At 48.9% G+C, this 25513-nt stretch overlaps 1 protein-coding gene across 5 annotated transcripts; it reads right to left on the bottom strand.

The window, feature by feature from the left end:
• Window positions 1–24755, bottom strand: PITX2 (paired like homeodomain 2). 5 transcript variants are annotated; one of them, XM_012436613.2, is made up of 5 exons: window positions 24546–24755; window positions 15630–15685; window positions 15015–15152; window positions 3728–3933; window positions 1–1264 (listed from the first exon to the last, which is right to left on the bottom strand). In XM_012436613.2, the coding sequence occupies exons 2-5, from the start codon at window positions 15673–15675 to the stop codon at window positions 701–703; spliced, it is 954 nt and encodes a 317-aa protein (XP_012292036.1). In that variant the 5' UTR covers window positions 15676–15685; window positions 24546–24755; the 3' UTR covers window positions 1–700. The 5 variants fall into 5 exon arrangements, with proteins under 5 accessions (XP_012292036.1, XP_064240069.1, XP_012292038.1 ...); XM_064383999.1 differs by lacking the exon at window positions 24546–24755 and adding an exon at window positions 19435–19689; XM_012436615.2 differs by lacking the exon at window positions 15015–15152 and having other exon boundaries at window positions 24546–24754.
• Between the last annotated feature and the right edge of the window lie 758 nt (window positions 24756–25513).

Genomic DNA, 25513 nt, shown 5'->3' with positions numbered 1-25513 from the left:
TTGGTATGCAGTATATTTTACTCCCATGAAATAAAACACATTTTTTTCATATTTGCTGAAAAGTAAAACAATAATATTGTACGAAATGTTATACACAGGGTAGGTTGTACATAGCAGTTTCAGAAACATCATTGCATCCACCAGAGAAACTATTCTAAAACTGATATTCACACATTTTTTATAATAATAATATGTTAGAAACATACAGTGTGGCATTTAGTATATACATTCCCTTGCTCGCAAGCGAAAAATCCTAATCGCTTCTGTATAACATGCTTTATTTTAAAGCCTAACCTTTAAAAACACTGTTGTGATATTACTAACAACTGCTTTTATAAAATTAATTTGACATTTCGATATATATACATCCTTTCAGTCATTTAAATGTTAACAATGCTAAACTTAAAAAATAACAAGCTTATAGTAATGTTAAAATGTCATATCCAGTCAAACATTTGTTTGTGTATGTGTCCTTGCAACTGTTGGAAATACTTGTAGTGAAAGATGTCAGACACTGAGGACATCCCTTTGAAATCAAAGGAGCTCTCTCTTTGATTCAGTGGTTTCCTTTTCTCTATATATCTTCTCTTTCTCTCCCTTTCTTTAGTGCCCACGACCTTCTAGCATTAATTCCCAGTCTTTCAAGGGCGGAGTTGCCCCATCCGGCACGGTCCTAGGATTCCGGCACTGTGGGTGCGGCTCACACAGGCCGGTCCACTGCGTACTGGCAAGCACTCAGGTTGGATGCCGGGTTCTGCACGCTGGCGTAGCCGAAGCTGGAGTGCTGCTTTGCTTTCAGTCTCAGGCTGGCCAGGCTCGAGTTACACGTGTCCCTATAAACATATGGAGGAGTCGGTGGCGCGTAAGGACAGGCAGGCGTCGGCACCGCGGAATTCAGCGACGGGCTGCTCAGGTTGTTCAAGTTATTCAGGCTGTTGAGGCTGGAGCCCGGGACGCCCGTCACCGCTGAGGGCACCATGCTGGAGGACATGCTCATGGACGAGATAGAGTTGGGCGGGGAGAACATGCTCTGCGATGACAGGGGGTTGACGTTCATAGAGTTGAAAAAGGGGAAGCTCTTGGTGGACAGGGAGGCGGACGTAAGGCCCTTAGCGGCCCAGTTGTTGTAGGAATAGCCCGGGTACATGTCGTCGTAAGGCTGCATGAGCCCATTGAACTGCGGCCCGAAGCCATTCTTGCACAGCTCGGCCTGCTGGTTGCGCTCCCGCTTTCTCCATTTGGCCCGACGATTCTTGAACCAAACCTGGGGGCGGTTGGGGCAAGGGAGCAAACAGATGCCACAGTCCAGATTAATAAAATTTCCATAGGAGGCCAACCCTCCTCTTCCCCCGACACACGCGCTAGCGCGCTCACACACCCTGGCGGCCTCCCTTCGCTGCACCGCCGTGCACTCCAAGCTACTGGAACCAGCTTTCGGTTACTCGGGTCTCCGCCAAGCGTGGGAGACCTGGTCGGCTCTGGCCTGCGAGCTGGGACTCGGAGCTACGCCACAAACCCCAGCTGAACGCATGGAGGCCTGCAGACCACTTGATCACTCAGCCGGGCTTTTCTCTAGGTCCCAAAACTGTTTACTCGCCGTAAAATAAACGCGGACAGCAGGCTTTTCGCCCAACCCTTCCCGGGGCACCTTGCAAACCTGCTTCCATTCCAAAGCCACAGACCCACGGATGAGGAGAAGGTGCTGGAAGGGCAACAGAGGACCGCTGTTTTTCCATCGCAACTCCTCCCTCCCTTCCCTGACCTCCACTGTCGTCCCTCACCCCCTGGTACGTGCCGACACCATTTCTCGTCTAGCAAAACAACCAAATAAAAAGCAAAAGACCACCTTCCCGTCAGCTCCTTAACTCCACAAGCTTGGCATATTAAACCCCGGGAACCCGGAACAGGTAGTTCTGCAATTCCCCCCTTCCTTCGCTCTGCCCCTTCTCACCCTCCGCCCACAACAGGCCTGGCCCGCGCGCCTGGCTCAGCCTGGTCGTTTGGTTTTGCAGGCGGCCTCCCAGGCCGGCTGGCCCCCACCCGTGTCCGGTGGCCCCGCCGCAACCCCGCTCCCAATCCACATCGGGCCCGCCCGTCGCCCCAGACGGCAGCTTTTGTGTATTGGAGCGAGGCCTGGCCTGAGATCTCCGAGCTGACACCGTTGATGTTTCACATTACACATCTCCACCGGGCCCAGCAGCTTAATCCGCTTTTTCTCTTTTTCCTTTCATTCTCAATTTCCTTTTTATCCCCCTTCCTCTTTGCACCCGACTGCTATAAAAAGCATGTCTCACTCCCACTTGGCTCGGCAAGCAGCCGCCTTGGAAGGAGAGGCAGCTGCAAGGAGAGCCCAGCGCCGCGGCGACAGAGCACTAGGGAGGAGCTGCGGTATAGCGCAAGGGTGGGAGGGCCTTTTCGAAGGGTCCCAGAAAACCCATAGACCATGTCTTTATTTTAATTACTTGCCATTTCTACCCTAGGCCATCTAAACTTTGCCCAGGCAAGAAGAGTACGTGAGAGGCCCGTTCCCCCGATGCGCAAGAGGGCTAATGAAAGACTGACCTTGCACAAAACCACGCCGCCTGGGACCCAGCGCTGGCTTTAGGCAGTTAAACTAAAACCATTTTCAACTTCTTCCCGGCTCTTTTATCCCACCAGCATAGCCTTATGCCTTGTATAAACGCCACCCAGAGAGCGTCTTCATTCCCTTTGATTTGGGAGCACATGATGGTCTTTATTCTTTTTATCATTGTTTTCTTCTTTTTGCTTTCTCTGCTCCAACCGGGACTTTATTTTTCTACCCAGAGCACTTACATTTTTTTTTTTTTAAATAACAAAGCCTCTGAATGCTGCTTGATTTGCTTGATTCTGTTTTCTGCTTCCAGAATCCTAACAAATTTGGAATCTTCCACCGACCAGGATAAACCAGGACGTTGCTATTGGGTAATTTATTTAAGCTCATTTTTGCCAATCCATAAAGTACAGATTTGCTTCAAAGTTAAGGTAAGCCTTTTTTACAAAACTATGATTATAATTTAGAGGAGGGGTGTGAGTTTCAATCCCCAGAGTTCAACTCCTGAGAGAAGATAAATAAACCAAACTGAAAAGTCTTTCTTCTTTTTTTCTTCCTCCTTCTAAGAGGACTAGTAATTGTGTATTAAAAATTTGCTCCTGGAGATCACAAAACCAGGGAATAGGGTGTGTGGGAGAGACCTGAATGGCTGAAAAAACCATAAAGAAGGTGTAAGAAGCGCGAGCCCTGGAGAGAAAAAGCTGGGCCAGGCCCAGCGCAAAGATTTCCCAGGGAGGGCCAACTCTTGCGTGTCTCTGGTGGGTCTTCCTTGCTAAAGGCGTGCAGGTTGGAGTCTGTTTGCGGCTCTTGACCTGGTAGGGATTTTATTAGCTCTCGCGTGGCAACTGCAAGCCAGGATCACAATGCCTTGTTCAGGGGACTACCCATGCGGCCCAGCTCGTGAGGTCGCAGGAAGGCGGGGCAGTGAGCGAGTGCCGCTCTGGGAGCCTGAGCCAGGCCGTCAGTCCTGTCGGCCTCAGAAAGGGAGTTGTTCTTTTGCAACCCAGCAGTAGCGAGGCCTTCTGCCTTTGCAAAGCTGTGCCCCACTGGCGCCCTGCAGGGCAGCGCTGCCTTCACACTCCGTCCTGGTCTACTTGGCCTGCACCTCCACAATGTCCTCCCCCTAACCCTCCCAGGGTCCGCGCTGGCTCCTACCCGGACTCGAGCTTCCGTAAGGTTGGTCCACACAGCGATTTCTTCGCGTGTGGACATGTCCGGGTAGCGGTTCCTCTGGAAAGTGGCCTCCAGCTCCTGGAGCTGCTGGCTGGTAAAGTGAGTCCGCTGCCGCCTTTGCCGCTTCTTCTTGGACGGGTCCTCGGCGCCCACGTCCTCATTCTTCCCCTGCTGGCTCTTATCTTTCTCTGAAAACGAAACACACAATTTCTCCGTCAGCATGCCCACCTGCAACCCGCAAACTCCAACTGGACCGGCAGCAGAAACAGTGGAAGAGCTGGGCTGCCTGGCGCTGGAGGAGGGTGCGGGCAGCGGCTCCGGGCCACGAGGAGCGCTGCGCCTGTGGGGTGTGCAGGCGCGAGTGTGGTGTTCGCGCCCCATCTCCGCCCCTCCCCCAGCGCCTCACGTTTTATTTACATGTTTATCTCACTGCAGCGGCACATTCATTTTTATAGCCTCTGCTTTCAAGTATATTTATACACCTCTGAGCAGACACACCAAATCTCCTGGGACGCACACTCGAGCGGTTTACAGACCCCCCTCCCCCCTCGCAGAAAGCTCAGATTTCGATGCGGTTTGGGAAGGCTAGGAAAAGAAGGTGTGGGGATTCAGTTGGGCACCCAACTCGCCGGCTCTTTCGAAAAAAAAAAAAAAAGCCTCTTCTCCAGGGGCATTTCTGAGTAGTTTCAGACAGTTTCCTAACGAGTGGAGCTCCTCAGGAGCTGAAAGCCGAGAGAAAACAGGGACAGAGGTGGGGCGACCTCTGAAGTTCCTGGAATCGAGATGCTGGGATTTTTGTGACCCAGGAAACAGAAGGGAGGCCCGGGTAGGATTAGAGAGGGCGGCAGAATTGCTCGCGCCGTTAGCGCCCCCGGGAAGCCGGGCCGATCTAGGGAGAACTAAAGGGACGCCGGGTCGTCAGAATTCCGGCTCCCGGAAGTTCTGCGGGGAGCCAGGCGAACGACCGCTCCCACCACGCCTCCCCCAGGAGGGGCTGACTTCCTTGGGGCGAGAAGGAGCGGTGGCGCGGGGCAGCCGAGCTGGACTGTCCGCGGGGCGGCGCGGCGCCTTACCTGCGGCCTCCGGGCTGGAGGTGTCGGAGATGGTGTGCACCTCCAGCCTGTGCTTGGAGGAGTCCAGGGAGCGGGGCTGACCGGGAGCCAGAACCGAAGCCATGGCTAATGGCTGGGGATAGTGACAGGAGGAGGATGAGGAGACGGCCGACAGCTTGGTCCCCGCTGCTCGGTGCTCCAAGTGCAGCGGGCCTTTCATGCAGTTCATGGACGAGGGAGCGCGCGGCTCTACCAGTCCTGGGCTACTGCCCCGCCGAGCCCCCGTAGCCGCCGCTGCCCGCTTCGGGTCGCGCTCTAGGCGCGGAGATTCCCCGCTGCGGGCAGAGCCAGGGGACGCAACCCCCGCCGAGTCCTCAAGCCAAGACGCCCCCGTCTCCTCCGGAAGGCTCACGCGAAAAAGTCCGGAGGCCGAAAGTCAGCGGGCAAACGAAGACATGGGGATGTGGGCAGGAGGGCACCACTTGAAGCGTCTTTAGGGAGCAGGGTTCCAAGCTCCAAAGCGAAACAAGAGTGGGCAAAGACCCCCTTTTTCCCTCCTGCCTCCCACAAGAACCCCTCCAATGAGGAAAGCTAACGCCGACCGCGCTCTGCCCGCCCCCGCGCTGCAGCCCTGACAGCGAAGTGTCAAGAGTGACAGGGACAGGTAGCTGATATCAGATCCCCCGCGGCGGCGGCAGCCGCGGCAGCAAAGGCTCGGCCCTCGGAGCGCACCCTCCGCAGCGCGCACAAGCGCACCCCTCGGGCGGTCGACCGGGGGCCGGGCCTTGCCGCAGCTCAGCTCCAGGCACCCAGGCGAGCGACGGACCAGATCTGCGGCTCCGCGCTTCCCTGTTGGCCTAACATCTTAAACTCAGAGGCGGGCTTCCTGGTGCCGAGACGTCACTGGGCCGCGGCCCTCCCCAGCCCTCTCCGCCTCCGCCTCATCCCAGACCCTTCGCTGGGTGGGAGTGACGTGGCTCCGCACCAATCAGAACGCCCCGAGCCGCGGCGCGGGGACTGTCCTGCCTGCACCTATCAGCAGTGCGGGGCCGGGCTAATGCCTCGCCGTGCCCACCCGGTCTACACGGGCAAGCTCCTGGGAATTCTGCTCCTGCCCAGCCCAAGGCGATCCGGCTTTTAGTCCGAACCCAAAGGTGAAGAGTTGGGGCTAGGAGTCGGAGACTTGGGAGAAGACAGTGGAAAGGTCAAGGGCTGAAAGGTACAAGGCTCAACGAGACACCCCCTCTTTGTGTCTCGCTACATCCATTTCTAATCACCTACCCCTTATAAAAAGGAGACATGCTACTTAGAACGAGAAAATTTGAAAAACAGCAACAAATCACCTCTCCGATCTTAAATTTTCCAAACAGCCTGTCAAGTGAATGCTGGGCTAATCTGAAGAAGTTTTACTTTAATTGCAAAGAAGACAGAGCCCTGAAAACGCAGGCTAATAAATTAGAAATCGAGAAGTAAATGGACCCGTCAAAAGAAAATTACCTTGACTTTAAACGAACAACTGTTTGGTGGTTCACTCTGGATTTATACAAGAATAAAAAGTCGCCTCGGATCACGTTCTCTGTGATGGTTATTAGTCCCCAGACAGAAAACACACAATAGAATAGAAACCCTAACCCAGCGTTTTCAAAATGCTGAAAGCTTATCCATTCTACTTAACGTTGATTAAGACACATAACCTAGATCTTTCAAATTCTTTGTACACTGTATTAAGCTCATCCTAACCCGAGAGAGCCACGCTATAAATTCGACTCTCCTGTTTGCTTTATTATCAATCAGATTCAAATCCATAAAGCCTGTAGAATCAACAACCTTGAGCTAATTATATATAATATATGCCTTAATGAATTTCCATACAATTAAGAATGTTGCCAAATAACCAATTTCAAGGATAATTTTTAACAGTCATTTTCTTTTCCCAGTGAGCTCAAAGCTGTCTAGAGCCCTTAAAGTCAAAGCAGGCAGAGGTGGTGGGTGTGGACTAAGAGAGAAAAGCCTAGAACAGCTCCCCAACTAGGAAAAGCAAAGCCTTATTTATTAATATAAACAACAAAAAAAATCACCTTTGGAGACATCAACTCTTTATAGCATTGTTTCCAAGTAAATCTAATTTCCAAAGAAATTAAAGAAATCTAAATATATTCAAAATAATTTTTGAAAGTCCTTTTGTCCCCCAGCTTAGGTCAGCTGGAGCGGACAAACTAGTCTCCCCTGGGCTTCTGCATTGGCGATTGTTTTATTGTTGAGTTAGTGTTATCGTCTCTGAATGTGTATTTGTTTGACATTACAGTCAATGATTTGCAATGCCAGCATGAAGTATCTTTAAAACACCCCCTCCTTGTCCTTGTTCACAAGATTGGGAAACTATTCAGTGTAGAACAAAGTGGATGAAGCAGACTACAAATATATTTGCAACTTATGTGTCTCTGTTTTGCCCTGCCCACCCCCAAACCCTATCTGCAACTCCTCCCCATTTTAAACTCGCAGTCCAAAGACCAAAATGAGAATTGTTTTTCAGTCTTTCTTCACCAGTATCATCCCACCTTAAGAATTTAGCTGCAAGGGAGAAACTTCTTCATAGTAAGCTTTAAATCAGCATTTCTGCTTTTAACCTTTTATTCCACGTTACCCCATTCCACACATACAGACACCTGCTCAGAGTGGAACACATCCTCATGTGACAGGTTTGCATTAGCTGAGGCTCATACATCTAGCTATATTAGGTCCTGCAATCTTATCACTAAATTATACACATTACACCAGCAGCCTGTTGGTAAAGAAGGTTAAATTAATTTACATTCTGCTCATTATCTGGTGCTTAAATGACACATTTTATCCCTGAGATTTGGCGGAGAATCTCCTTCTCAGACCCCACAGCGTTTCACTGAAGACAATGCTCTCACATTTGTAGTGGTTTTTAATCTGATAAGACTCTAATTTGCTTAAGTCTTTTAAATAAGGGTCTTAAATGTTTCTAGTCGTTTTCTTATTGAATTTCCTCTAATTCCCCCAAGATCATAAAGTATATGTGTAAAGTAAATATTTCCTCCCATTGCACTGCCAGCCGATGACCTATAACTAAGTCAATAAGAATCCAGCTCTTTTCTGCCCAATGTGTTTACTAATCATATTCCAGTTTCTTCTTTTAAACCTCAGCATAGCTGTGGTCCCCACAATACCATGCCCCTTAAAGCTTCATTTCATGAAGGGACTCCATCACATTAAAGAATGAAAAAATCTCTACTGTAGTCAGTATATGCTACCCCCCTTCCCACCTCCCTGTTTTTCAATCAAACCGCAGAGCTGCAAATATTTTTGGAAGCTTGGGTGTTTTTCAAAATGCCTTATTTTAGGAAGCCTAGAAGCTCCACAGAGCCATATAGATTTCTAAACCCATCTTTCATAAACACACAGAATTTTGATTTAAGCTCTGGTGGCTCCACTCTACTGATGGAACTTTCATCACAGCAAATATACATGTATGAAGGACCTCAATCAGACTCCAAAGTGGTTGAAAAATCCAAGGGCACGTGACCGCTCCTTGTGGTGCCAAAGTATGGGAGATATTGGAAGCACTGGGGATCAGCCAGCAGTCTAGATGCCTGAAAAGATAAGGAGTCCTAACTTGTGTGGACCCATTGAAGTCAAGTGGTGAATAAAGACAATTATCTAGAGAATTCAGATAAAAGTAAAACCAAAACCATATCTATTTGTATATATGTTCACATCCATTTTATATGACACACACACACACACACACACACACACACAGGCTCTGTAAACAACTGACTCAAAGTGAGGATTTTCTTTGTATTTTTCCAGCAGGAGTTTCAACACTCTCCTAATCTCCTAATCACTTTACACACTCAGAGCAGTGGCGGCGATTGGGTGACATTCCTCTCAGGCCCCCTGTGTGGCAGGACACCAGCATGAAAACTCTACATGGGGAAAAGGAGGTGTGTGGTGGGAACTAAGAAACACTGTCCAATGAAAACTCCATGGCATGCTGTTGGTTGATTCTGGAGATTTAATCTACATAAGACTTGCAGGCGCACAGGCATAGGGAGCATAGATGAGAAAGGGGCCAGAAGTCAAGCAATCTGATGCATTTTGTGATTCCAGCACTACTGTGACCTCTGGCTAAATTCTTCTGAATTGGTTACAGAAATTACTCTGAGTTATTTAACACAGAAGTTTCTAATACAGAAAACATCAGCGCTATCCTTACAGGGAAACTGGAGGTGCTGCACGGCTTCCTGGGGCAAGGAAGGAAACCCCAGTGCAGATGTGAGGTTTTGAGTCTGGGAGACATCAGTGGTTGTCTCAATTGAGGATTCTTGCTTATTCTTTCAAAGAAAGACCCTAGAGGAGGGAAATGTGTGACACGGGGTCAGCCGTGTTGTGTGCTGGTATTTGCCACCGATTATCAGTCTTAAAGTCTTATTTAATTTCACACTTTTCAGTGTTAGTTGTGCAAAGTCCCTCTGGCCATGGTGGTGAGTGGTTGGGCTGTGCAGTCAAACTCTCCATATTGACGGCCAGGGTCTGGCCTGGGACTCAACCAAGTGATCTCTGACTTTTGGAAAGAATCTGTCCTCAGAGCTTACCTGGAATATGGCTTAATTAGATATCTCCTTGAGCTGTCACTCCTTAGAGGGGTGGGAGTCCTGCCTGGCCCAAGTCAGCTCAAGGACGAGGCCTGCCTGGACTCAGCTTGGAGCCACGTGATGGGCCTGAGTGTGTGAGCTCCTGGTAAGGCACAGAGGTCAGATGGAGACCTTGCTCCCTGTGTGAGAAGTGCCCCACACCTCCACTACCTGGCTTTTCTCTGCACACAAACCAAGCAGAAAACAGTCCACTACCCACTAGCCCTCATAGCCAAGGAACCAAAGAACCCAGAAATTAAAGGCTTCACTGGAGCTGTCCTTTCCTCCATTTCCTAAATGGAATTTAAAAAGCTCTTGCTTGTTAAAAGGGGAAGCTTGTTTTCTGAATGAGAAGTCTGTAGACATACTGAGCAACAGCCACCCTCTCTAGGTCCTTGCAAATGGTACCCATCTTTCCATCCTACAGCTGCTTTCCATCCCCTAGCTGCTCAAACATTTGAGATTTGGGGTAACTAGCTGGGGTAACTGTTCAGATGGCAGTGGGAGATCCCACCTCATACTGGCCTGGGGAAGAGAAGAGAGAGGGATTAGAGGAGGGGGCATTTGCTGGAATCACTAAACCAACATGTTAATACTTCCTCACATTTGCATGTTACCGCTACAGTTTTCCTAGGCGCTCACTGAATCTCCAGAAAGCAACTACTCACCCAACTAAGTAAAATAAAGAGAATGGTATAGTACATGGGTTGGGAAAAGGGGAAGGGAGGGTGGAATATGAAATCAAGCATAGATATCCAGGCCTGGAGAGAAGGAAGTGGCAAGGGGCTAAATGAAGTCCCCCCCCCACCACCACTTTTTAAACAACGGTTGGATTAAACACTCATCTGTCTTCCTCTTTTCTCTTTTCTTCCCTCTCCAGCTCATGTCCATCTCCCTTTTCTATTTCTCTTGCTCTCCCTTCTTTCTGTTTTCTCTCTCCCAGACATGCTGGTAGCTAACATTTAGCATTAGTTGTCATGGTGACCATAAATCACATAAATCCAAAAATACCCACCTATAATCTGAGATGAAGCTTTTATTTCCCTAGCGAAATAATATTTTAAAAGCTGTCAGCTGACAAAAAAAAAAAAAAAAAAAAAAGGAACCCGCCTCATTGTAGTAACCCAAGTAATATATTACTTCTAAAGGTTTAAATTAAAATGTCAGCCTGTTAAAAACATGCTGGTAGAATCTTGGACACTCTTCCTGTCAGATCCTCACAAAGAAGTTGACTCTGTTATTCCTGATCATTCTTAAACATACGCACACAATTCTCTATGCTCTCTCCCTTTCTATTAATTTCTTCCCTCCTCTACCAACTACTTTAGTTCTCAAAGACTCTATGCATTGGGTTCTAAAAGAAAGAAATCTCCTCCAGGATCAGAAAAGAGCCTCATGGGTTGCTGAAGTGAAAGATGTGGGGTTTGGGGAGGAAAGGTGATTAGGACCATCATGGCAGTGGTGGTAGGGGGTCATCCTAGAGGAGTTAAGAAGAAAAAAAACTGCAGGGAGAAGGACTAGAGGTGGAAAGACAGAGTAACAGAAAACTGAGCTGGGTAGTCAGGCGCCGTGGGGAAGTCTAGCCCCGAAATGGTAGGTATATATTCTCCCACTCCTGCCTTTTTCTCCTCTGAGAGAAAACTTTCCCGATCAGAGACCCTGGGGGGTAGGAGGCGGGCAAACGCCGCTGCAGTTGGGCCTTTTGTCTTCTACCTTGGGCTTGTTGTCTTTTGCCTATCTTGGATTACAGGGTATTCGCCTAGATGAAGAGCCATTAATTACCCATTCAGTCAATATTAGGAAGACGACAAAGCTTTTTACATAGGATTAAGAAGACATCAGATTGTTCCATTAGTATATTCCTGCTCACGAATAAGCTTTCGTTATACATTTCCTTTTCCCCCGAGCCGCTCTAACAACTGCTGCATATATTAACAGCGGGCGGTGCGGAGTTACAGCCGAACCAGCCTTGAGAAACTTTGTGTACCGAGTCGGCAGCGAGGAACGCAATCTGCAAAGACCACCTTTGCGGGTAGGGATCCGCAGGGACTGACTACCTTCGGGCAATTTCTACAATTTCCCCTGGTGGTGAAAAGCCACAAAGCGGTGGGGCAGCTTCTGCCAGTGAGCTGCAGATTTGACTGGGGGGAAATGGGATGGCGGAGGTCGGACCGGGAAAAGAAAATGGAAAACTCCTCCCCTTACCCCTATCCCCTTGCTTTTTCCTCAAGCCTCATGCCCCCTTCGGCAAGCACCTGTCCCTTCCGGCTAGCCACGGTTAGAGTTCTCCACCCTTCTCTACACAACCCCTTCTTTCCGACAAGGCTCAGGGCCTTGGTCACCACCCCACGCACCACCATTTTGCGTTTTGCTAGAGACGGTCTGGGCTGATCTCGCTGGTGTCCGTGTCAGGATTAAAATCGCTTCATAACGGCGAGGAAAACTGGATTATTTGCTTTCGGGGGTACGTTAGGAGTCCACGTACTATGTGCTCCGCAAACATTTGCTGATTGAATGAGAGGCGCGGGGGCGGGGCGGCGGAGAGGGGTCTGCGGCGGTCCTGGCGGCCAGGGTTAACCCAGGTCCTCCGAAGAAGGCTGGGGCCGAGCTGCTGCCGCGTGTAAAGGTGTGTGTCGCGGCTAGGGGTGCCATAACGGGCCGTGGAGCTCACCTCCCAGAGGGAGGAAGCCTGCTCACATCAGAGCCTTGGGTCCGACGCTTTCAGCCCATCCACCTGGCCAAAGCTATTTAACAATTAATGCGTTTCTGGGGGAGGCCGGGGGAAACACCCGCCCCTTGTTGGGACGCAAAGCCAGGCGTCAGGTCCAAAGGGGCTGCAGCGCAGTCCGATTTCAGCACAGAACCCAGAGCCGCCGCCCTGAAACTTTTTGAGCCATTACAGGGGAGAGTTAGTCAGTCCTCCTCCTGAAGGTGAAGATCATTTTATGAGTTCCACAAAATGAAGGCACCTTTCAGGACCTCCAAATCAAGAAAAGCCAAAGAAAGGCCTCTCTGCTCTAGGTGGACGTTCTCAGCCGGCTTCTACACCATTTTCTGCTTGCTGCGCCCACCCTCTCTCAAACCTCTGGCTTTTAGGGGTCTCCAGTCGCTCTCGTGCTCCCCGCTACCCCCGTTCGGGGTTCCATCCAGGCTAGGCATCTGCCCAATGGGTATCAAGGGGACTTGGGACTCACTTGGGAAGGAAGGCAGAGCCTGGACTGCTTAGAAGTGAACTCTGCCTATAAAGAACGTTTATTCTTTAACGAGGACACGGTGTTATGGGGGTTGTGGTGGGGCGGGCAGAGGCGGAGAGGGTAGCGTTATAGACTATCGCGGCCCTTCAAAAAATTGTGTCATTGTAAACGTTTTTTCTTTTCTTTTCTTTTCTTTCTTTCTTTCTTTTTTTTTTTTTAAAAAAAACCTTAAAAATATACAAGAAATAAATCTTTTTGTTTTACAAGCAGGCTGTGGCCAGGACTTTGCATATTCTGTAAGTTAACTTAAAATCAGGGAAGGATCGTTACTCTGTCAACTGTCAACCTTTCCTTCAGCAGTGCTATAGTTTTGCCCACTCATTTGTGATTTTTTTTGTCTACTAGTTCCTTAATAGCCAACTGAATCAAGATTTTCAGCATTTCTTCCCATTACATGCCTTTTTCTTAGTTAATGGCAGTAAACGTGTTTGGGCAGCAATTTTTCTTTTCGGTGCAAAAGTAGAAAACAGACATATTGAGTGTAGGAGAAGAGCCTTTCACGTGCACTAAAATAATGCGGGCCTGAAAGTAATGGTTAAGAAAGCAATCATTCATTATTTCTAGTTCTTTATTTGCTAATTATCAAAAGCGGAAGACCATGGGCGCCTGCCCAGCCTGTGACTGGCGCAAACGGGACTCCTTGGCTGTTAGCCGCTTCCTGCTCACCTACGAGGACCCCATCTCACCACAGGCTTCTCCACCTGTCCTCAGAATGTATTCCCCAGGTCTAGGAAACCCGGGATGGGGACTGGGGGATGGAGGAGACGTTTTGTCTCTCCGGCTCCCAGCACAACAAGAAATGCCAGCCTCGGCTTTTCGACTGCGGGCCCGCCCCGCGCGAGGCGAGATTGGGGAGCTCCTCTCTTCTGGCAGGAGCCAGGGCTGAGCCCGCACAAAGGATTCTCCCAAGGAGTCATCGCTGCTCTTGATATTTAACCATATCCCAAACATATTACGGTCTAATAATTTATCTTTACTACCGATTATCAAACAGAAGAAGAATTTAACACAATCTAAATGACAGAAATCACCCGACGTTATCTCGGCATTGCCCCCATTTAACCCCATGGGGTTAATCCCGAACAAGTGAGCGTTTAACTGGCCCAGCAGGGCGACTGGAGGTTGTAGTGTGGTGCCCGGGCGTGACGCTCCAGATCGCTTTAGACACTTCGTTTCAACAAACGACCTTTCTCTCCGATTCACGGGGAAATCCCAATGCAAGGCCTTTGTTTTCTTCTTAGTAATACGGTTTGTTTTCTTGGCCGGAGTCCCAAAATCGCCCCCCTCATCCCATATTACATTTGTATTCTTACACTTTAATCCAGAACGAGGGGGTTAGGGGCTGAGGGCTGCGGGGGGCTTTATCTGCTCACACTATCAAAGGTCAACAGCTTCCTAAGGCCAGGCACTTATTTACTATGGAGCCGGGAAAACCAGGAAAATAGAGGGATGGTAAATTTGAGGGTTTTTTCCCCATATATTTTAAAAGAAAGGCGTCTTCCTCCCTCCATGCCTTACACACACACACACACACGCACGCACTCACACCTACAGAACAAGTTTCATTTCAGCAAAGGCCTGTGCCGTAGGTTGGAGACGTTTTAACTTTTTGCGTAAGCCTGTAGACCTCCCCTGGCAATGGCCCCCAACTCTTCCAGAGAGAAATCAGCCAATCAAGCAACGACAACACCAAAACCCAAGGCCTGGCAACCAGTACTTCAGACAGGTTCGCGTCGACAAGGCCAAACCTCCTTTCTACCCTGGGCTGCTAAGCACAGTTGCTGCCCTCCAGCTCTGCAGGGATGTTGTCAGCCCTCTGACCCTCCCCCAACCAGCCAAAGCAAACTTTCGCCAACTCAAGTTTCCCGTGTTTGCCTCCCGCGATAAACCGCGCACCCACAAGCCTGGGTGGGGCATGGCTGAGAGCCTGAGGGACTGAGTGGGTCCGGGTGGTGCTGCGCGTAGTGGGATATGATGAGCGACAGAGGTCGCTGTTGGACCACTTTTCCACGCCAACCAAAGCGCTGAGGTTTGCTGGAGCGTGCGTAGGGGATCAGCCCACAGGGAGCGAGCGACAGGGAGAGGTGTTGGGTCTCAGGAGTGCAGTATAATTTGGGGAAAGGAATTAACGTCCCTGGGACGGCTGCTTCCCGTCCCACCCAGAGGCCGAGTTTCTAAGTTCAAGCAGCAGGCACACCAGGTCTGGAGGCCTCGCCTCCTTGCGTTTCACCCGAGGCCCGGAGTCCCGGAGTCCCGGAGGCGGGTGCCCAGCGCGCGGCCTGCGCTTCCCTCCCGGCCTTACCATTGGCGCCAGGATGCTGCCGCGGGAAGAGCTTGCTGCTGGCTGCCTCTTTTCGGCTCTCAGGAGAGTCCGTGAACTCGACCTTTTTGATTTCGGAGTCTTTGGAGAAGAGACATTCAACGGCCGCCGGCTGCACGCCTGGGCCACGCGCCCGCCCGCACCACGTGCGGAGAGAGGCGTCCCGAGCCGCGGCCGAAAGGAGCCGGGGACGGGAGGAGGGAGAGGCGCGAGGCAGGACGGAGGAGAAAGAGGAACAAAGAGCAAAGACCCAGTTAGAGGAAAGAGCGGACGGCACCCCTGTCCCCCGGACCCTCTGGCAACCCGCGGCAGGATGCCGTACTCTCTCTGCGCCTCCCCTCCCCGGCTGCCAGCGATTCCAACCGGGAGGAGTAGGCTGGGGGGCTTCGGTACGCAGCGCATCGCTGCTTCCTTGTCCACCGTCCCGCCGCAGGCAGAGGCCACTGGCGATTTGGTTCTGATTTCCTTCCTGCCCAGGCTGGCCCCTCGGGGAAGCGCCCCTCGCTGGAGCCTCGCGGCAGGGCCGGTGCCCTGTTACCGCCCTCGCGTGGCGCGGTCTCCCGTCCGTGACCCGGGCAGCAGAAGGGGGCCTCTTACCTAATTGCACACATGCCGACACCAGTTTGCGGCAGTTGGTCTCCATTCCCCGTTACCTGCAAAACAGAAAAGAAGGAAGGCTGTGAGAAGAGGCTGCCGTCGAGTGCGCAGGGCTCAGATGAGACTACCAGTTGGCTGTTAGGTGCCTACTTAGTGCTAGGCTTCAGGCGTGCTTTTCCGACCTGACAGCCTCTGGCTTGTCCAGCAGCCTCTCCACCCCAGCCTCGGGCCCAGAACATCTAGATGTTTATCAAGAGGGGATCTCCCTCCAGAGTTGCAGCAAAAGGCCCCAGAGGTTAGAGGCCTATAAAGCTACAATGTGCTGGGGAGGCTGTGGACCTACTTTCACGAATCTCGGTGCCGGGGTTAAAAGCCATCGGAACGCGATGGCAGCGGGAATGGGTGCGTGGAGAGGACTTTTATCTTTGGGAAGCTGTGTGCGAAGTCCACCCTTCAGTGCTTGTGCATTACTTGGAGCTCAGTAAACATTTGTAGAACGGCAGAGCCAACGTGCCCCTGCGCTAGACAGCCATTTCCCTCGGTTTTCTGTAATTCTGAAACGAACGGGCTCTTGGCTTAGGGTGCTCCAGCAGCCCGCTGACTTCGGGCCTGTCATCTATCAGGAGCCACTTTTCCATATTTAGCCACACTTTCTCCTGGACATACTCACCCAGCCATTTATTTACCCTAAAGTATGATTTAAGATCGTAAAGGAGAGAAACCCGGTGGACTGAGCGAGACTGGGGAGTGCAGGGCAAACGTTCTTGGAGGGTTTCCTGCCCACCAAGGACGGAGAAATCGCTCTGGGATAACTGCTACCCAGTTCTCCCCCTTTCTCTCCCGGGCAAGCCAAATCCTTGTCACATTTTCAACCACAATGCAGCGAGCCAAGTATTTAACGCGCTCCCCCTACTCTGCCACAGGCAAGCTGGGAGAGGTGGGTCTCGAGAGGCTCCACCGGGTGGGTAGAAGAACTGCGGTTGCTTTAAAGACAGAAGAAAAGAAGGTCCAGGGCTCCCTAGGCCCCTTCGTTCTCAGCGCCTGTCTCTCTCCACGCTAACCAGGGTATGCTGGCGACCGGAGGGCCCAGTTCGCGCGGGTGCAGGGATCGGGGTGGGAGCAGGCGTTGCCGGGTTGGCGGAGGCACAGAGGCGGGGCAAGGCAAGGAGCTGCGGGCCTGCCTCTGGCCTGAGTCTCGTTTCTCTGCGTTTCGGCCTTTCCTGTAAGGAGCAGGGCCCTGGGGGGCTCTGGCAAAGGTCGCTGCCTACAGGAGGGGCTGCCCGGCGCTGTGGCGTGGGGATCCAGGGTGGGGACCGTCAGGCTGTTCCCCCACCCGCTAGCGAGAACGCGGGCGGGGACTCTGCCGATTCGATCCTTGTGGGCCCGTGGGCCCAGAAGTAGCAGTTTGGCGGCTCCAGATTTAGTGATTCTGCAGTAAAATCACAGGATTAGTCCCTGATTGAGATGTCTGTTCGTGAGATATTACAAAATTCATTATCACAGCTTTCTACTAACTCGATATGAAGTAACACAGATGGGATTTTATTAGTCCAGACTTCAAATGTTTACTTATGATAATTTCAGGGGAAATTTGCATGTCATCATCATTTCGATAATCTTTTTTTTTATACGTTTGAACTGGCTGCATTATTAGCCGGTAGCCGGATGGCTGCAGATGGTAACTGCAAATAGTTTTTATTTTTTATTTTTTTTTTAAGAATGAAATATACAAAAGGAAAAGATTGGGTTGCTCGGTGTAAAGTCAGTCAATTATTACACATTCTTCCCCCCCACTTCCCCGTGCTTCAGTGCTGAAGACCAAACAAAGCAATACAAAACAAATCTTCAAGAACTCATAGAGCTCCACTCTAAGGGCTGAAAAGAAGGTCAAGGCGTGTTCCTTAACTCACTCCTACATGTCCTTGTGACTTGGGGATTTATTTTGTAGTCAAAATGAGCCTTGAGACCTGCATTTTTATGCTTCAATTTAATGACCAGGCCTACTAGAAGGACTGAGTCTAAATAACTGGGGAAAGATAATTTTAAAAAAAGAGGCCTCCAGTTCCCGCCTGCTGATCCTTAAACTTACCCTGTCAAGGCAGGTCTTCTGTGACAAATTTGGCTGCCAGACTTCGGGACTGGCTTCAATGGCTAATCTCACAAATTGGGATGGGAGACTTTTCCTGATGGGAGGTAGTTCTCACCCCCAAAGTTCATGTTCTGGTTGAAATGTTTATACCAAGGAATCTTGTTTTTGCCAACTTGGGTTTTTTATTGTGAGCATGCTAAAAAGCACTACATGGCTAATGGAGGACATGGAACCATGGCAAAGCAGGCAGGCAAGCCTGAAGAAATGAAACAATTTACTTAAAAATAATTTCTGATGACTGCCACAGGAATGGAAGTGCAGGAAAAATATCATTCGAATAATTCCAAATCCTTTCACATTACTCCCCTTTTCATTCACATTGTTACCCCATAACAAGATCTTTAATGGACTGTTTAAAAATAAACAGCACAGGAACATGTGTTTTAAATGAACTAAATTGTGCAATTAGCCAGTAAATTAATTTGTAGTGGGTAATTATTTAAGGAAATTAAAATACTGCTCAATGCAGCTCTGTATTTTACCAAGTGTAAACCTTCTTTAAAACCAATTAATATCAGTGCTTTAGGAACATTTGAAGACAAACAGGATCAGCTTAAGGAACAAAGCACCTAAATAATTTAAGTGTAGTTTTGCTGAGTTAAAGTAAAACATTCCACAAATAAAGTGACTAATTTTTTAGGGAAAGTTTGATTATTGAAACCCTGTATGCTTATTTCATGTTACATCAACAAAAACCTTCCACTTATTTTGCTTATGTGCTTTGTTTCCTTGATATTATTGGTATTTGAATTTTAGATGGATTTTTGCCAAAACGGTATTTTGTATTATAGAAGCATCTTTAGTTTTGATTAATGGACTAAAAAGAATGCAAGGAAATTTCTTTTAAATCAGATTAATTTTTCATGTTTTAGAATGTATGAATTCCTGATATTTAAATTCATAATAGTAAAAGTTTTCTCCATTTAGTTAAATAAGACAATACTCATACAAAAGAGTAAAAAGAAATCACACCACTCTATGATAGTTTGATTTCTAAATTGCTTAAGAAAGTAAAGTGATTAAATTGGAAAAGAGGAACATATTTCTGAGGTTTAGAATCGAAATTTTTTCTTAATCTCCAGTTGGAAAACAGTTCTCTGCATCCATTTAAAATGTATCTCCTGAAGTGCAAGATTGGAGCTGACTGGTGATCAATTTAAAGGAGTTATAATCCAAAGAAATGGTGCGAGCTTGGCATCCAGGCCTGGCTCCCAGGTAATTCGCTTGGGCCTGAGAGGTCACTAACTGCCAGTTAAGATGGAATCTTTTTTTTCCCCAATGGATAACAATGGGAAGGGGGCTAATCTTCCAGTAGCTGAAACTTTGTACCCAGCCCTTTATCTTGAGAATGCTAATCCTTGGCCTGAGGATTTGTTCCTGCAGTGTTGGCACCGAGATTTAAGGGAAGATACCTCGTTTTAAATGCCAGCCCTGATCTGGCTTCCCACTCGACTTCAGCACCCCGTAGATTGTTAGTGTCTGTGGCGGGGGACGAAAGGAACAGGGCTTTGCAAGATCTGTTGCCAACTGCGTTACCTTGGGCGAAACGCAGTCCCAAGAGCCACAAATCACCTACGGTGAAGATTCTCCGAAGTGGAACAAATTTCCAGACTCACATTATCTCACATCCCTGCGGGATAGATGGCCTCCACTTACCGGCTACCGGGAGAGAGCTGCTGTCTCCGCGTCCCACTGCTTCTCGGGGCGATTTCCAGCAAGCCGAGGCTTCGGCTGCACCGCAAGCGCCCGAAAGGCGGGCCTGAGAGGACTGCAGATCTCCTGAGGGTGCCAAGTTCCGAAGGAGTCCACGGGTGCACAGGGGCCTCCGAAATCTAGCCTTCACTGGCAGTTTCTTTCTGCTCCTCTCCAGCTTTCTCGCTCGGTCTCGCACGCTCTCTCCGCTCCCTCCCTCTCATCCCTCTCTCTTCCCTCTGCTCCTACTCCGTGTGGGGAGTGACGTGACGTCAGCAGAGATTCCACCAAACTCCACTGCACAGTGGCGCGCGGGCGGCCGGCCGAGCCCGGCTGCGCGGCTGGCGATCCAGGAGCGAGCACAGCGCTCGGGCGGGCGCCGGGGGGAGCGCGCAGGGGCGAGGAGAAACGAGGCAGGGGAGGGAAGCAGAGGCTGGCTGGCAGAAGAGTCGGGAGCTGGAGAAACAGCCCCGGAGAGCGAAAAGGAGAGGGGACGGGGCGGGGCCCTTAGGAGCCGACCGAGGAGCAGGAGCACGCACTCCCACTGTGGAAAGGAGGACCAGAAGGGAGGATGGGATGGAGGAGAAGAAAAAGGAATCTGCGCCAACCTGGGAGCTCTAATAAATCAAAAGGGGAGCGCCGGGGCAGCGGGGAGACAAAAACGTACTTCTTGGGGAGCAAATCAGGACGGGCTGGGAGGAAACGACAGGGAAAGTGGCCAAGAAAAGGAACAAAGGACAATGTATATGGGTTTGTTTGGGACAAGGCGCGTGGAGTGTGGGTGTGAGCGTGCGTGTGTGACCTTCTTTCAGGCCTGCAGAGTTAAGGAAAGAGGTCACAGCAAAGAGGGACTGCCGCGGGAGGAAAGTGAGGGACCGATAGAGGGCGGGAGTGGAGGTGGGTGCGGTGGGGATGAGAGAGGATGAGTGAGGAGAAATCTGGAAAAATGGAGAGGGTGGGAGGACCACAGCCAGGAGCTAGCGAGCTTGGCTTGCCAGCTGGGGAAGGCCGGGACGCTGGGCCCAGCGCAGCCGGGACACCGCGCCCGAGGTCAAGGCGGGTGGACCAGGCACGCTGCGAGTGTTGGCGCGCAGGTGGGCACGGCCACGCACTGACCAGTGTTCACGAAGGGCTTGCGCTGGACAAGGCCAAGACGCTCACAGAGTCTAGAATTTCCTCTGCTGTACCTACACTCAACAAGTTCACCCTGGGTCACGGATATCTCATTTTTTAAAATGACGAGGTTAAGGTTCCTGGCAAGGATGGTATTAAATTGCACGAGATGGAAGTGGGGGTGGGGGAGAAAGCTTCCCTCAAGTCCACATTTGCTCCTGAAAAGCAAAGCGTATGTGACATTCCAGGGGACATTCTCACCCGAAAAGTGTGCCTTACTTCCTGAACCCTGATTTTCTGATTTCTTGACTTGAGCAAAGACGTGTATTTTGGTAGTGTGTGGGATATTTTGGCTCTGTCCTGCTTTTGAGTGGAAGGACTATAAATATAATTCGCCTGGAGGACCAGGTGTGAAGGCTTCTGCCAGGCATATGGGACAAAGTTTTTTCATTCTCAAGGACATCCTGTTAATGTATGTTTTTGGAAAGTGTCGGAACACAGCCATTGCTCCTGGATTCAGGTTTTCCCACCAATATTAATTTCTGCTTGGAAGCAAAACTCAGGCCCTTCATTAAAAAGACCTGTCTTTGGTTCCTAATACAGAATAAAGTTCCCTGTAAAAGTTGTATTGCTCTTCCTAAATCAATATACCAACATCTGCAATTTTAGGAATATATAATGACTCTGGAGAATGTGCATAAAATAGATAAATTTTAAAAAGCCTGGTGCTTAAATCTAACCCTAGTCACTACATAGGTGATGGGCTTTCCCTACGTTTGGGGGCTGTCTGGAACATGTTATGTGTTTTCTTGAATTACTCTGTGTTTTGAATTCATTTGAGTTAGCAGTAAAAACAGGCAAACAAACTTGCTCAATTTGTTTTGAATGCTAAATCCCTTCACTTTGAAATAGCTAACAGTCGACAGATGGACTCATTTTATGGAAAGGGTTAGCCTCTTCAGCCACGAAGAAAACTGATGAGAGATCTACATTTTAAGCCATTTCTAACCTCCACGTAACATCCGTGAAAACTCAAACTTTCTCTTTTTACCCAGTGGAAACTCAAAGCAGTGTTATTTAAGGGGAGAGAAATGAGGGGGGAAATGGCCACGTGCTGTTTAATTGTATTTCCTTTATGACTCTGAGAATTTTTATTTTTGGTTTTTGAAATCTCGCCGAGGCAAGAAAATCAAATTTCTGCAAGTCCCACAAGTGAACTCTAGTTACAGCACACCGGAAAATGCAGTCCGAGAAAGTCATTTTCACCTCTGCCCATCGACGATTTTTGCAGCCTTCCCACTCCTCTGAGTAATGGGCTAATGTAACCCCCTCTTTTTTTCTTTTCATTTTGTAGAGATTAACAGGCGCTCGTAGCAGAACTGCCTCGCTTTTCACCTGGTGGCGAGGACAGGCAATCTCACGGAAAAGTTGGAAGAGAATGGGAAAACCAAAGACCGGAAGATTCAGAGACGCGCGGAGAGACACCGGGAGAGGGAAGGGAGCTGCGCTGGAAAGACGCGCAGATACGCGCGTGCAACTCCCTCCCCTCTTTCAGGTTTCAGCGGTTTGCACAGAGAGGAAGGGGCTCGGGAAGCTCACTTTCCCTTCGCCCCCTTCTGTCTGGAGTCTCGCCCTCCGGGGACTGGTTAACCCCAGTCCCGGCCGCCGCAGACACTGCGCTGAGCTTTTGGGTCCTCGCCTCGCCCAGCGCCAGTGCAGCTGAAGTGAGCAGCTGGTGGGAAATGCAAATGGCTCCTGGAGAAATAGAAGATACAGAATGATTCTCATTCCCTCCTCGAGTGTGTGGAAGGAGCTGGACATACGTTTCACGCTCCTAATCCTTCTTTTACATTTTTAGTCATACTCCTATTAAACAACTAATTAATGCCCAGAATCACCAGGGAATACATTAGACATGCAATCGTAGAAGCAGGGTGCTGGGGGGCTACAAACCACCGATCTGATTTAAGACGTGGATTTCGGGTTTTTCCCTTGTCAAAGCAGTAATGGAAGAGTGGGCCGTGGAGACTGTATTTAGATTCCGATTACTTCAAATTAGAAGGGGGTGGAGGGAGCGTCCAAGCAAAGCAAGCAATTCTCTGCCCTGCAGATGTAAACAAGATTGTAGCATCAAAGGTACAAGCTCCTTTAGGGCTAGATCGCCTGGACTGGGAACCTGGGGAGGGGAGACACTAACTTTACGTATCTGTGAATTTCAAGGATGTTACAGTTTTACATAAACAACTCCAGTGTGATCCCTTGGTAATCCCTGGGAGTAATCCCACCATTTTAGAATATTAATTTTTTTCTCCCCAAAGCGTATATCCTTTTTATTTCCTCAAAATTCTGAGCTATGTCTAAAGATAATAGTCTTCCAAGTAAACTAGAGCATTGGACCATTGCCTTCACCCTTTCCTACGGACATTTCGATGATCTGATTTTAATGTGTGGGGGGCACAGGGAATTAAATACAGCCATAAAACTAAGCTTAGGAGAAAGAGTGCTGGCTAAGTGAGTTCAGAGAATTTTTAGTGAGCATCTCAATTACACTCCTCCCCATAATATGTTGAAGCAAGTGACAGAACTGTTAGAATGGGAATCAAATTGGAAAGCTCCGAGAGGACAACAATTTTGTGATCAAATGGGGGCAAAACCGTGGACAAATATGGGGTGACCTCCACCAACTCCCTCTCACCCAAGAGTCAGGATTTGGGAAACGTACAGTATTATTTCAGAGCCCGCTGTGACGGACTGTGTGCTACCATTTACTTTCTTCACTTTGGATTATGATCTCAACCCTGGCAAGCAATTTCCCCAGCTCCTTATCTGACAACAAGCGAGTATGTAAATACCAATGGCTAGCGATGTTTAACTGCCTCAAACATTATTGATTTGTTGGCTGTTCTAAATTGTCTTCCTAGTCCAGGTCTTGTTTCCGAATTGTCTATTCCAGAGGTTTGATCTATGCCTCCGATGCTACAATACAGTAATTGTTTTTTTTTAAAGGCATTTAAGATGAACCAATTGATTTGCATATAAATCAAAATTACTATGCGTTGCCGATTCTGGAGTTTTATAATCATTTCGAAATTAGTACTTAACCACTTGAGCTAAAAGAATATACAAAACGTGTGTATTGACTCACTAATGAATTACCCAGTTAAAACGTCCAGGAAATGCTTGTTAAATCAAGACATATTAGAGGAGGGATGAAGATTGGAAAGGTAACAGACCAATATCTGGAACTCAAAGTTTCCTGTGATTCCCAGCTTTAATTTTGGAGCAGGGGTCTTTCTCCTATGTTGTTAAAAAGATTTTGTGCTAGTCTGTGAGTGCATTCAAGTGGAAGGAGCGCTCCTATGGCTGCAGTGGCTCAGGCCCTTTGCTCTGACCGGGGTCTTACAGTTCCAACCCAGAAGCGCTAAACTCTGGAAGACTCCGGGCCAGCTCTGGAGGTGCGTGGCCCTGCAAGCCGCCAGACCAAGCTTCCTCTTGTTGTCTACCCTGCCGGCAGGCTGGGTGAGCTGTGGCGGTGAGCTTTCGGCGCAATCAGAGAGCTGGAGCCGGAGCCGACATTTAATAGATATGCTAACTGAGCACTTACCTTCGTCCTGAGAATAGGAATAAAAGGTAGCTCTTCTTAAGAGAGGCGGTGCAAAGGCACGCTATAGGAGTTCAGAAAAGGCTGGCGGCGGGAAATCTGTAGCCTGGGGGCTAGTCAACATCCCTTTTCATTTCAAGCACTTATTGATTTGCTGTTGTCATCTTTGGCGACGCAGAAGGACACTTGAAAGAATTTCTGATGGGGCTCTGATCTGAAAAAGGAGGTGACCTACCCAGGCTCCCACCAAATTCTTAATTACCACATCAACTGCGTTTTTTATCCCCCACCCGACCTCCTTCCCCCATGGCAACCGAGTTTGCTTATTCTTAACTTTTTAATTATTCAGAAACTCCCTTACCTCTCAGTGGCTTCCCTTCTGCAGCGGTTTTCTATTCAAACCTTTTCCTCCCTTTCCGTGGTAGGGCCTGTGTATTGATCCCTCTGACCTTTGGCACATCTGGGCCCTCCGAAATCTCTCAATTTTTTCAGATTTGAGGATGGAAGGCTCCACCCTCTCCACTGTGTGCACACACTCAGAGATATGAAGACTTACACAAACTGCCTTCAAACCTAGGGGATCTAACAGATGTTCCCTTTCCAGTTCGTCTCTTGAAATCTGAAATGCCTGCCTGATTCCAAGTTGGATACCACTCTCTCTTGCCCTTCCTTTTTCAAAGCAGTTTGGACATGTGTGCAAGTGTGACCAGAACATCTCCACCCATATTCTTTACCAAACTCTAAATCAAGAAGAACGAATGCAGTAGATTGGTATATAGATTGCATCAAGAACCAGAACCCCCAGTTTCTGGATTCTCTATTCAGCTCTGGCTGTCATCTACATTGAGAGAGTCATTCTAAGCAGGAGGCCCATAGAAATCTGCATTGTGGGACAACAGGTAAAACCACAGTAAAAAGTGGGATAATTTTAAAGTCATTTCATTAGAATGCAAATTGTATTTCTGGGTTTTGTTTGTAACCACCTAGTTTTAGTATATGCAGAATTAGACAGAAAAAAATAGGTCAACACAGTTGTTGATATTAGAGATTCCGGGGGCTTATCAGTGAAAAGAAGATCCTCAAAGTCTATAACTTTTGGTCTTTTAATTTCATTTATAATTCTGGGAATGAATAAGGCACCAATTATTTTATATATTTCATTTACATAGATCAATTTGTGTTTTCATCAAAAGCAATTTTAGAGAATTTCTTTTAACTTCTGGTAGCAAGTTCAGAAAATAAAGCCATACCACCACCCTGAACTGGATACATCTCTTGAGCTGACCATTCCTGTAATTGCAGGAATATAACATTGTTCCTCTATGGTCT

Source organism: Aotus nancymaae, unplaced genomic scaffold (genome assembly GCF_030222135.1).
Source record: "Aotus nancymaae isolate 86718 unplaced genomic scaffold, 86718_ANA_hifiasm-v0.15.2.pri h1tg000033l, whole genome shotgun sequence".
NCBI classification, from domain to species: domain Eukaryota; kingdom Metazoa; phylum Chordata; class Mammalia; order Primates; family Aotidae; genus Aotus; species Aotus nancymaae.
The sequence above is the reverse complement of the archived record's forward strand: the minus strand, read 5'-3'. Positions and strand labels throughout refer to the sequence as shown.

Excerpts from the sequence above, each read along its gene's own strand:
- PITX2 (XM_012436611.2), bottom strand. The coding sequence starts at position 5,026 with ATGAACTGCATGAAAGGCCCGCTGCACTTGGAGCACCGAGCAGCGGGG. Across the intron at positions 3,934-4,818 it reads CTCCAGCCCGGAGGCCGCAG|AGAAAGATAAGAGCCAGCAG; the intron begins GTAAGGCGCCGC and ends TTTCGTTTTCAG. Across the intron at positions 1,265-3,727 it reads TTACGGAAGCTCGAGTCCGG|GTTTGGTTCAAGAATCGTCG; the intron begins GTAGGAGCCAGC and ends AACCGCCCCCAG.